At 37.7% G+C, this 13,285-nt stretch overlaps 1 protein-coding gene across 8 annotated transcripts in view; it reads left to right on the plus strand.

Moving 5' to 3' along the window:
• Positions 1-3,517: 3,517 nt before the first annotated feature.
• Positions 3,518-13,285, plus strand: part of THOC2 (THO complex subunit 2) — an 83,517-nt gene continuing 73,749 nt past the window's right edge. For all 8 annotated transcript variants that reach the window (XM_074277478.1, XM_074277479.1, XM_074277482.1 and 5 more), the window contains exon 1: positions 3,518-3,673. In XM_074277478.1, the coding sequence (XP_074133579.1) occupies positions 3,588-3,673 (86 nt within the window). In that variant the 5' untranslated portion in view covers positions 3,518-3,587. The remainder of the gene's footprint in view (positions 3,674-13,285) is intronic.

Genomic DNA, 13,285 nt, shown 5'->3' on the forward strand with positions numbered 1-13,285 from the left:
TTTTCTATCCAAAATTTATTTGAAGGATAGTGGTATTCTTGACTGTAAATTTGTTTGTTACACTTGTAAAAATTTTTTTTTTAGGGAAATTGGGAAAAGGGGAGGGTTTTGGGGAAAGATAATGAGTTAAATTTTAAACATGTTGAGTTTGAGATATCTACAGGACATTCAGTTTAAGATGTTCAATAGGCACTTGGAGATGCCAAAATGGAGATCAGAAAAAAGGTTTGGGCTGAACAAAGCTGAACATCATGTCCATAGAGAAGATAATTGAATCAATGGAAGATCATCAAGTAAAAGAGACTCCTAGGACTGTCTTGGACCAAGGACTGAACCCTGTCTGTGTGAACGTATACATTTAGTAGGCCTGACCTTGATGAAGATACAGAAAAGGAAACAAGAAGGAACAGTCAGATTAGTAGGATGAGAATCAGGAAGAATAGTGCTCTTAGAGAAGAGAGTATCCAGGGGGTGATTGACAATATTAGAGACTGTACAGAGAAGTCAACAAGGATGAGAACTGAAAAAAAAGGCCATGTCATGTAATTTAGCAATCAAGAGATCATTGGTAACTTTGGAGAGTGAAGTTTCAGATTAATGATCCCAAAATGGTCTCTGACATATATTGGTTGTATGAGGTCACAACAGTCTAGGTGACTTTTTTGGGGGTAGAACTGTCATTTTTATGATATTAGCTTAGCTTACTCATAAGCACTTGATATTCTTTAAAATTTTTTTATATGATTTTTTATTTTTTCTAGATACATTTCAAGATAGTTTTCAACATTCCTGGTTATTGTTTAAATTTCAGAGAAAATGCCTTCCTGAATTGGTAGAGTGAGCTTTGTTATTCAGGAGTTCCATGTGAATGAAATCACAACTCTGGTTCAAATTTACTTCCAGATAAAGAGCTAGTGAACTCTGAGGGCAGATTGAAGCATATTTTCCACTCTATTTTTCTTTTTTTGGTAACAAAAATAATGTGGAAATGTTTTGCATGACTTCATATATATAATGGGCATAGTATTTCTTGACTTCTAAGTAAGTGGGGGAGGGAGAAAATTTGAAACTGAAAATAAAAATAAAAAAGATCCTACTTTTTCTCTAGCTAAATCTTATTTGTCAGTAAGCACATTTTGTATAATGTTAGGGAAATTTTATTTTCTTTGAATTTTGTCTCTAATGTCAATCTGTGTCTCTAAAATATTTCATTTCTAAAATAAAAACAAACAAAAATAGCTGATCACTTGCTTGAAGACCCTGGGCAAGTCACTTGACCCCAATTGCCTCAGCAAAAAAAAAAAAAAAAAAAAAAAAAAAAAATGAAGGGACCTAGATAATGTTAAAAATCTTCTCAATTATATTTTGGTTTATGTTGTCCTCTGATTTTTATCTGTTAGTCTTATTTCTTCCACTACATGTTAACATTTTTGAGAACAGAAGCTGTCATATATATCTTTTCGAAAATTTCTCTATAATTTAGTGATGGAAGAGTGTATGTTTAAGTATTTTGTAAACTCTAAAGTTCTATAGTTGGCCAGATCAAAGATTAAAGATATATTTGGACACACAAAACCTTTTGAACCTGTACTCCACAACTGATCTCCTTTGACTCAACAGATGTATCACTGAGGCAAGCAGATACTTTTTTTTGTAAGTTTCCTCTTTTATTTAATATCATTCAGACACCTCCCTCCTTACTTTCTATTTTAGATGAAGAGGTGACTTTCTCCTTGCCAACACTAATCCCTCTTCATGTATCGTCAGTTTCATCCCATCCAGTCCAGTCATTTCCACCAAACTGCTCTAGATATCATTCCCACTTTCTCTAATTTTCAATCTTTTCCTATCTACTGTGCTCCTTCCTTTCAGCCTACATACTAGCTTATTTTCTCCATTCTGTAGGGGGTGGGGTAAAGACTATATCCAGAAATATAAACATCTGTAAGGCAAGCAGATGATGTTGGGCTCCATGTTAATAACTCATGAACTATATTGTTGGCAAGGCTCTGGATAGTCCTGACATGTTATGATTTTAAATCTCTTATTTCCAATGGGCCTTTCAAAATGACGAATTCAACAAGTTTATCCCTGTAGAATTTTCTTTAAAAGCTTATCCCTTCTAAGTTTCTCAGAATGTTGAGGTAGGTAAGTAACAAAGTTCACATGGTGAATTGCATTCTGAACAACCGCATTGTATAAGACCTGTTACATTTCATAAAGAGAAACGGATACTTGGATGGGAAAGGACTTAGCATCACAATAAGTCAGAGCTACCAGGGGCATTAGAGTCCAATTAGTTTGTTATTAAGGAGGAAAAGATTTCATAGTGAAAGGAAGGAACGAAGACCATAGCATGTCTGAGTTTTCTAGTGCTCTAAGAGATCAGGTAGTCTTATTACCTCCCGTTACAAAGGAAGCAACTAAGATATACAGCAGGGAAGGGATTTAAGAGCAGAAGAGGTCAGTCAGAGTGCAAAGAGGTTTTAGAGACTGTTCAACCTAACCTTGCTACAATGGAGAGAAATCAGTTCATTTATACAGAGCTCATATAAATTTTGTAGATTACTTAATTTTCCTCAAAGAGTGATATGAACTGGTCTCAAGCCCAAAGAGGCTTCTTGGAAGTGCTCATAAAGGATTTTAAAAGGCATATAAGATAGGTAGAAGAAAAAATAAGAAAAGAAACCAGAAGTATACAAGAGAGTCAACGGCTTGGAAAAAAAGGGACATCGAGGCCAAGAGAAGAGAAAAATCTTAGGACTACAGAATGTTAGAGCTCTAAAGGAGGAAGATTAAAATACAGAGAAAAGGACTTAGGGTATTTGGATGCTAGATCATAAAGAATCAACAGCCAGGGCTGGAATGAAAATCTCCACAAGGGTTTCCTTGTTGACAAGGGTCTGGACAGTTCTAACATGCTGTGATTTTAAATTAAATTTCAATTCTGGGACTTTCAGTTCTTTCATGTTTCTCTCCAGGACCATACTGCTAATAGATGTGATTTTTTTTTTTTTTTTTTTTTTTTAAAGAGATATTTTTGCCTGGACCATTTCCATGATTTTTTTGGCTAGACTATCCTGAGCGGGAAAAACCGGGGTCCAGGAGGCTCCACTTGTGTTGAAAGGGGGAAATTGAGGCATGAGTCGGGGAAGAGCGGAACGGTGCGAGGAATGCCCCCACAGTACACAGATCACACGTGGAAGACGCAGTTCGAGGCTCGATCCCCACCACACGCTCCCTTAGGGTTGGCAGAAACGGAGGGAGGCGGGATAGGACAGGCGGGCGTGGGTGCCACAGCAGCTTTCCTTGTTCCCGCTCCCTTTTCACCCAGGCTGCCGCGAGCGCGTATTGCGCATCCTCACAGAGCAGAATTCGAGAGCGTGGGCTCGTGGCCGCGCTCGCTCGTGCTCGCTTTCGCGGGGAAGTGCGGTTGTGGGCGGGGGTGGGGCCAGCTCCCGAGCTCTGGTAGGCGGGGAAGGTGGTGAACGAGCGTTGCGGCTCCCATCATGCCTTGTGGGCGGTGCTCCCCTTTGACCCTCTTTCCCTCACTATACATCCGGGCTCCAGCTCCTCGAGAGAGGAAGATGGCGGCGGCGACGACGAGCGGACAGACTTCGGTGGTTCCCCACGAGTGGATAAAAAACTGGGACAAAGTGGGCAAGCTCGAATTGTGAGTAAACGGGCGGCCGAGGGGATCGATGGGGCGCGACGTTGTGCCTCGCGAGTTTTTCGGTTTTGATGAGATGGTTGGGGGGCGGCATTCTTTCCCTCCCCCACCCTTCCCCCTCTCCCCTAGACGGCGGTTTAAGGAGAATTTGTGAGGACTTTCTAAGTCCAGAGGCCTCGGTCCCTGGGTAAATCCCTGGGCCTCCGCCCCGACTCCGGAGGGGAACCCGCTCCGCTCCGATTTTCTAGTCTGTCAAGTACGGCCTGGTGTTTCCCGCTCTGTTTCCGCGTCGAATCCGGAGCGCTCCTCTGGTTGAGGCCCCGGCTCTCTCTTCTTGTCCCGCGCTCCCGCTCCTCGACCCCACTTTCACCACTCCCTACTTTCACTCCGATTCCTACTCCCATTCTGCTTTCTCCCAAGCTACTGCTTTGCTCCCCGTTTCTCTTCCAGGCGCCTCCCTTTTCCCCTTCGCTCCGTTTCCTCCACCCCTCCGGGACCCCCACCGAGTTTCCTTTGCTTCTGGTCTCCCCCCTGCCGATTTTCTAATGTTTCTGTCCCCCCCTGCTGATTTTCTAATGCTAATGCCCCTCCCTGCCGATTTTCTAATGTTCTATGCTTTTACCTCCCCCCCGCCGATTTTCTATTGCTTATGCCCCCCCCCGCCGAATTTTTAATGCTTCTGCCCCCCTTTCCGATTTTCTAATGCTTCTGCCCCCCTTGCCGATTTTTTAATGCTTCTACCCCCCCCTTGCCGATTTTCTAATGCTGCCCCCCCTCACCGATTTTCTAAAGCTTCTGTCCCCCCCCCCGCCGAGTTTTCCTGTTCTTATTCCCCCCCACCCCAACCGAGTATTCACTGATCGTTCCCCCCTCCCTCTTGCGGAGTTTCTCCAGTTTCTGCCGCCCCCTGCGGAGTTTTTTCTGCTCTTCCCTGCCGCCCCCTCCCACCGAATTTCTCTTAATTTTGATTCTCTCCCCACCCCCCACCCCCACGCCTTCCCACCGCGTTCCTTTTTGCTCTTGGACCCTCCCCTCATCGTTTTTTTCCGCGGGCTCTTCTGCCACTCCCTAACGGCGGCCCCCCCTCACCCCCCACGGTGTTTGCTCCTGGTTCCCAGTTTCCAGCTCCCCTCTTCTCCCCCCCCCCCACCCGCTGTTCCTTCCCGTCCTCCCTCTGGTTGCTCTCTCTGTCCCATCTCCGGGTCCCCCCCCCCCTTGTAAAACCTGCTGATCCGTCCTATCCTTATCTCCCCCTTTTTTATTCTTGAATGTCTTCCCCTTTCACTCTCGTTCCTTTCTCTTTTATCCCTTTCTCTTCTCTGGAAGTGCCCCTCCCGCGCGGGTTTCCTTTGCGCCCTCTACCCCTGGGATTCCCTAGCTCTTTTCTTGTGCCCCGGAGCGATTTGCTTTCCCGCCTGAGCTGTGAGTGAACGCCCGCGGCGGCTTCTCACTGGTCTCCTTTTCTGCTAACGTCCACGGCCTGGGCTTCATCATGCCAAGTTTCTCCATTCTTGGCCGCACTGGCACCCTGTCATGGAGTGCGCCTTTCTGAGGGCACTTTTTCTTCTTGGCCCATAGTTTTGGAGTGGGACGTTCAAGGCCAACCTGTGTGTGTGTGTGTGTGTGTGTGTGTGTGTGTGTGTGTGTGTGTGTGTGTGTGTGTGGTGTATAGTGTGTACATGAGCACTCGAGATCGAAGAAGGGCGGGGAAGGAGGGGAGTGTGGGGGGGGGAAATGACATTAACATGTGACAATTTTACAGAGCTGCCTCTTGGCTTCATAGTTGCTCACACTCAATGGAATTTCCTATGTTCCATACCTTCTCCTGATCCCATTTGGTTCACTACGTTGACTGCCACTAGTTTAACCTGCTCTAATATGGCAGATGTTAATGGGTTAGGTTTGTCAAGTGCCTTTAATTGATGCCAATGGACAATAGGTTTTTTTTTTTTAATCATAAAATACTTGTAGTGTAACATGAGCCTTTGTTCCACATTCACATTCCATTTAAAAGTACAGTTTTTTGGGTATTGAAAAACCCATAGTCTAAAATTTGGAAGACGTGAAGAGAAAATGACATTGTTCATTCTCTGCTCTTAGAAAATGTTGAAGAACTTGAAGGTGAAAAAATATGGCATCTAGCTTGACACTGACTTTAAATATTTCCTTTTTTTAGTGGAATCTCAAGGGTGATCATGGTAAATCCATTGTAGCAGCAGGGTGTTTCTCTAAGAAGTTTAATACTTAGGACTCTGTATTGTAAAGAACTCAGATTTAAGTTGAAAATTTAAGTGGCAATATTAAACATTGCTACAGAAAGGTGTGGTTTTTTTTTTTTTTGTTGTTGTTTGTTTGTTTTTGTTTTTCTGGCCAGCTTTGTATCACTCTGACTATTCTAAGCTTTGGTTCTTAGATGTTCCTAAAATCATAGCTTCTAAACATATTTATAGAGCCCAATGGGAGATTTAACTCCTCCATAAAATCTTTGAGGACTCTACTACATTACACTGCACAGGGAATTCAGAGGAAGGACTTTATAGTGATCATTTGCCTTATTTTCTTATCTTTTACGTGATATAATTGCCTGTTTACTACTACTTTTTTTGCCTCCTTTCCAAATCTTTACAGAGCTAAACATAGAGATATTTTCAAGTAATATTTTCTGAGTTGATTGTTAGGTGATTTTACTAGAGAACATTGTCTATTTTTAGCTCTTATAAACGTCTTCTAATTCTTTACACTGGGCACTTTGCAGTAGTTGTCAAGTCAACAAGTAGGCAAAAGAAAGATTGCTTGTGTCCTCTAGGACCTTAACATTCTAACAACAAATAGTAAAAAATGAGTAAATAAGGCAAATAAAGGGTGGGAGGGAGAGAAGGAAGGGGGGAAATGGGAAGGAGAGAGAGAGGGAATGAAAGGTAGAGCCAGGGCATAATGAAGTTGGGAGAATGAGTGATGGCTAGTCTGGACTGACCAAGGTATTTGATACTGTATGAAAATAACTGTGTACATGTGTACACATTCATATACATACACACAATTTCTAATTTTTAAAAGGGTCTCTACAGCATGTCAGTGTTAATAATGTAAAAGCAGTTCTTTTATACAGGCAGGGGCTCATACACATTTTATAGATTGCTTAGCTTTCCTACTACTGTTTTTGGGACTCTGGCTACTTAACAGAAAGTGCTCAAGGTTAAGGACAGTAAGGTAGAACTATCTTTTTTGTGATGAAAAACTCTGTGAAGGTTAAAACTAATCAAAACCCAAGTTTTTTGATTACTTTTCTGATTTTCAGTTGTTTAATTCATTTTAAATGGTTTTCCAGAATGGAACCTTTGCAATAATAGTTTTGAAAATTCATATACAGTTATCAACATTTTACTGTGTGAAGTTAACAAATTTCTGGAAGACATTTTTTTGGGCATTATATTCAAATCATTGTAATAACTTACAGCTGGGTTCTATTATGTAAATAAGAATCGGCTACAAAACATGTTTTGTAAACTATGATAAAATATTAAAAATGTGAATATTTCATAAAGTAGTGTTACAATATAAAATGGATTTTTTTGTGTGCATACAGCCTAACTTTTTGTTTATTAAAAATACATTTTTTTTAAAAATTAAATTTAAAAATTAAAAAAATTAAATTTAAATTAAAAAATTTAAACATTTTTTTTAATAGTTTTTATTTAAATACCAGATATATGCATGGGTAATTTTACTACATTGACAATTGCCAAACCTTTTGTTCAAATTTTCCCCCTCCTTCCCCCGCCCAGATGGCTGGTTACTTTTTGTTTATTTTACAAAGCGATTGGATACTTTATTTCCTTGGGCAGGACTGATGATGTCTTAAATGTTTTTTTGTAATCCCTTTTTCTGCAAGTCCAGACCCTCACAGATTAGTGATTACATTGTAGTCAGTGAGAAGATTTGAGAATGCAATAATGTATAAAGATAGATGCTTATCACTATCATTCTCAATATTAGCAAATGTTTAAAATTATATCTCAAATGTATTCTCTCTCTTTGATCAAATTAATTCAATTACAACCAGCATTTATATATCTACTGTGCTAGGTGTTGGAGAATAAAAATGGCAAGGCCTTTGCTCTAGATGAAATTGTTCTACTGGATTTAGCCGGTTAACTTTGACTCGATGCCTTTTATTGTTAGGCATTTTATATGTTGTCTCTCTTTAGAATGCAACAGAAGTTGTAGTCTTTGTATGCTCAACCCCTAGCACAGTGCCTGATACAGTCAGATCTTCCTAAATGCTGGTTGATAATTCATTTTGTGTTTCTCATGCATGGTTTACCTACTTAAAAGTATTAAGGGTATCTTGTTTATTTTCACATTAAGTTTTAAGTTGTAGGAATTTCATTTTTGTCATGTTTTGCCCTAGAAACATCCTGCAAAATAGCTTCACTGGAGATGTTCATGTTTTCCAATATATTGAGCTTGTATGGCCCATATTTTTGTTTTACTTCTGTGAAATAAAGCTTTTTATAAGTTGATATGGTACTGTTCGGTAACTGTCAGGGTTACTTAGTGGAGCAAGCCATGTGTTCTTGTGTCCTAGCTAACTGACCTTCCTTCCTTTCTTTTAAAAGAAATGACAATTTTTTTCAGTTGCTAAGCATTGTTTTTAGCTATTCCTCCCCAGACTCCAACCCTCCCCTCTCCCAAAAAACCCCTGCAAAAAGTAAGCATAGTCAAGCAACGTACCCACATTATTGAATGTCCCATTCTGCATATTAGTCCATCACCTCTGCCTCTGTTGGGAGTGATGTTCTTTATTTCTTTATTATGATGGTGGATCATTTACTGATTGGAAATATTGTCTTTCTAAATCATAACCTTAGAACATTGCAAAAGTGAACATTGTTCTGCTAGTTTTGCTCATTTGACTATCATTTGATATAGGTTTCCAGGTTTCTCTGGGACTCTTTGGTCATTTCTTATAACACAATAGTATTCCATTGTGAGTGTATATACGCTATAATTTGCTTATTCACCAATTTGATTGGCAAACTTTGATATTGCAGAAAGAACTGCTAGAAATATTTTGTGCTTATTAGACCTTTTCCCTCTTAAATTTTTGGTATAGGATGGCTAAAACTATTTTTGCTAGTTGCACGGTTTAGTAATAACTTTTTGGACATAGTTCTTGCTCTCTCCCTTCTTCCCTTTTTTCCTCTTTTTCCCTTCCTTCCATCTTATTTCCCACCCTATTAAAATGTAGCAAAACCAACCACCTTGCTGACAGTCTATATAACACTTCCCATCTGTTATCACTTTCCTTCCTAGAGGAAGGAAATTTTTTTTGGTCTAATGGGATTATATTCGATCAGTGCATTTAATCTGGTTTCTAATGGCATTTTAGTATGTTTACTTTATTGTAGTCTTTCTGTGTATTATTCTGGTTCTGCTTTCTTTGCTATGAATGAATTCAAATGATCCTGTGCATTCCTTTTAATGAGAGGAAATTAAGAGATTTTGTGAGTTTTTCCTAAAAAACTTAAAAACATGGCATTAATGAAATGCTTAATGAATGTATTGGTATCTGCCCTGTTATTAACAATAATTTATCCCTTAGTATTATAGAATTATCCTTGGAGTTCTATCTAATTATAGATCTTTTCATATTGCATAAAACATGCAGGTTTTTAAGCAGTTTGGTTTGGGAATCTTCTGGCTTATATTGCTGTATCTTGATTCATATAATTTTAAGTATCTGCTTCTGAGTTAGTACAGGATTTGGCTGATATGGCAGCTGAGCTTCCTTGTGATAGTAAAACAAGTAGGGGATTCTTGTTCTAGTGGGAGTTAAGGGGTTAAGGATTTTCTTACAAAGAAACCCCTTGAGAAAGGTTTTCGTCTTATGATCTTTATTTGCAAATATAAATATAAATATAAATCTCAAATATAAATATAAATCTCAGTGTAGTTCAAAACAAGTGTCTGGGTATTTTTTGGTATGTTTTTTTAGCATAGGCCTGTAATTTCATTGCTGTGGGGAAAATAGATAAGGAAACTCCTACCAATGAACCTGCTCTTAGAATTTCCTGGAGGATCTGTAAAACTGTGTGACTTGCTGAGGGTCACTTAGACAGTCTGCCCTTCCACACTAAAATAATTTTTTTTTAAAGAGTCATTCCAGAACTTTATATCTAAGAGTGGATGCTGTACCTTTCAGAATAGTCACCTTGTGTGACAATATTCTGGTGATGCAACTTTGCTCAGAAATATTTTGAAACTTTTGAAATAGTTTTTAGTCAGATATGAACTAGCTCCAAAAAGACAGTCATATTGCTTTGTTTTCTCCCTTAGTAGCACCTGCCCTTGAGAAGCTGAGGAGTCAGAGGAGCTATTTAAATCCTCTATCTTAATAAGTGTTGGACTTTGGGCAAATCTCTTAACCCTGTGTAGTCTTCAATTTTCTTACCTGTAAGATAATTGGACTAGATCTTTTTTCCCCATTCTTTTTACAAAATTGTGAATTTAAACACCTCCCCAAACATTTCAATATTTACAGCAGAATGTAAGAGGATTGCAAATTTCATACTATTTACTTAAAAAATACTGGTTTTCCATGTTACTTTAAAAAACTAAAGCCATCCTAATGCCATCTGCATCTAGAAAGACAATTATGGAGACTGAAAATGGATGGAAGGATAATGTTTTCACTTTTTTGTTTATTTCTTTTTTCTTATGTTTTTTTTCTCCCTTTGGTCCGATTTTCCTTCTACCACATGACAAATGTGAAAATGGACATATTTAACTTGTAACAGATTGCTTACTGTCTTGGGGAAGGTAAGAAAGAAAGGGAGAAAAATTTGAAACACAAAGTTTTACAAAAATGAATGTTGAAAATTGTCTTTACATGTATTTGGAAAATACTATTGAAAATAAAAATCTGATTCTTTTCCATCTTCTTCTGAGCATTTAGGTACATTTTTGAATGGTTTTCTTTTTTAAGGGGTAGAAACATTAATATTTTTAACCTCACCTACATCCCTTCTACCTTTAAAAACAGAAAAAAAAAAAACCAAGCATGTCTCTTCATGCATTTTTTTGAATTAGCTAATCTTAAGGTTTTATTTTGGTTCTAAATCATAACTAGCCAATAAATGAATCAGTTCAAAAAATAATCAGTTGGGGTGGGTAAAACTTAATTATTTGGGGAAAGTTGTTATTTAGATTAGGATTCACCTAAAACTTTATCTTAAGGTTCCTCCCCCCCCCCCAAAAAAAAAAGCACAAAAAAACATTGAAGTGGTTTCTTCACTAAACTGGAAAGTCTTACTGTTTTAATACTGGAGAAGAGAGTACTTAATTTAAAAAATTAATTAATTTAAAAGTTTTACTGGTCTATTTGTTTTTTTTTTTTTCTTAGTCTTATTTTTTTGGAAGGAACCTTCTCCCCTAGATTGAATCTGCATTTGTGAAGGAATAGGCTAAGGAAAAAAATTGTGATAAGATGATATGACAAATTTAAATAATGCTTTAAGGAGATTTATTTTGGTATAAATCTTCTATTCCTCTCAATCAGACTGGCTACTTGTCTGTAATTGATCATTTTATCTTAAATGTTAAATGTTTTTGGCTAGCCCTTACAACCAGTGGGTGGTTATATAACTACTTACACCTAGGTCTTCTTGACTCCAAGTCTGGCTCTCTATCAACTACGCTTTTGTGTAATTTTGTGTAATATTTTATTGAAAGGACAAATGCAAAGCATTATCCTATTTAGGGAGTTTAATTTTAAAATGTAGAATTATATCATTCCTACATAATACTGTAATTCCTGTTTAAAAAAAAAAAAGAAAAAATGCACATGTAAGTTGAAAGCTTAAAACGATAACTATGCTTTTATATTTTGTTGTACTTGGAAGAACTTGGAGAAAAGAGAACAGTGTGTTTTCCTAGGTTCCTAAGCTTTTTTTTTTTTTTTTTTTTTTTTTTTCCTATCAGAGGAAGAAGTAGCCTTTCTCTTTGAGGGCTAATAACCCTTTCATTTATATTCTTTGTCACATTTCTTCCTCCCCCGCCCCCAGGTTTCTGCTTTATTAGTCATTTCCAGTCTTGCAACTTTTAGTTTTTCTTTCTACTTCCTTGCTTTCTACCTACAAAGATGTTTAAATCAACTCATCTCAGAAAAACCTTTTTGGATCTTATTAACTTATTAACTCTACCAAGAGTGGTAGTATGGTTAAGGAGATGGAGACTGGAGGGAATCCACCTAGGATATTCTATTTTCTCTTACTTAGTTTCCCTAAGTAGTCCAAAATAGCTAAAGCAGATTTTCTTATAGGGAAGCTTATGTGTTATAGGACTATTAGGGCTAAGTCCTCTGTCCCCCTCCCCCCTTTTCAAAAAAAGCAAAGAAACAAACAACCCCCCCCCCAACTTATGCCTTCTGTTTGAAATGCTTTGTCTTTTTTGACATGAAAAATTTATTTCACAATCTTAAATAATTCTGGAATAATTAAGGGTTATAGCTTCTTCCTCTGGACTTGGACTGGATGATGTCTTAAGATCCCTTTCAACTCTGTGATTCTACGATTGAATCTATGAATTTCAAAGTATAAATGATATTGGTATTCTGATGTTTTCGTAGGTAGATGGGGTTAGAAAATTGGAAGGATTAATTGGAAGGATTCTTAACTTGGGTATGGACGGTTAAAAAAGGAATGAAAGTTGGAAACTGGGATGTTTGGAAATATTTGAAGATAAATTTTGAATTTTCAAATCTTATTAGTGCAAGGACAAGTAGAAACTGTAGAAAGGTGGTTTCATTTGTACTTTAGGGAGAACATTTATGACAGCTCTGATGAAGGGCTGAAAAGTGGGTACAGTTTAAGGAACAATGGTGGCTGCCAGGATCGGGGCCAACAGTTTTCATATGAGTCAGACTATATGGTCACTAAATCTCCCTGTGAACTCTCAAATTCTATGATCTCTTGTTTAATAAAGGTGTAGTGGTAAATTGAAATTGTCATGAAATAAAGTTAGGTGGGAAGTATTAATGTCTCATAGCTTTTTGTTATTGATTCAAATCTTTGTCAAAAGTTGCATCTGTAGTGCAGGCCTGCTTGGCCCATAGTGGCCCCATGTTGATCATTCACTAAAATGTTAAGAGTGCAAAGCAAGGTACACATTTGCATGTCTTTGTGCATATAACATATAGTATCTATTGGTACTATTTCAAGGATTTTGGATGACCCAAGTTTCCTTTTGGATCAAAAATGTATTTTAATGTATGGTCTTTGTATAATCACAGAATATAAATTAGATTAGATAAAGTGGGATTAGCCTTAAGAGAAAGATGTCTAATACCAATCAGAATTTTTAGGAATCAATATTTTAGGTTCATTCAATCAAAGATTTAGAGTTTTTTCTATCTGCCACTTCTATGGTTATTTGGTCCATGAAAGTATCAGTGTGAAGTAATATTTGCTATAGACAAAAAAAAAAAAAAAAATTAGAGTATAAGAATTCTCTGGATGACAATACAACTTTTTACATAACTTTCAATTTAAAAAAGCATATGTATGTGCTTTATAACTCAGATTAAAAAGTCACAATTACTTATATTCTTTAGTT

This window comes from Sminthopsis crassicaudata, chromosome X (genome assembly GCF_048593235.1).
Source record: "Sminthopsis crassicaudata isolate SCR6 chromosome X, ASM4859323v1, whole genome shotgun sequence".
Classification (NCBI taxonomy): domain Eukaryota; kingdom Metazoa; phylum Chordata; class Mammalia; order Dasyuromorphia; family Dasyuridae; genus Sminthopsis; species Sminthopsis crassicaudata.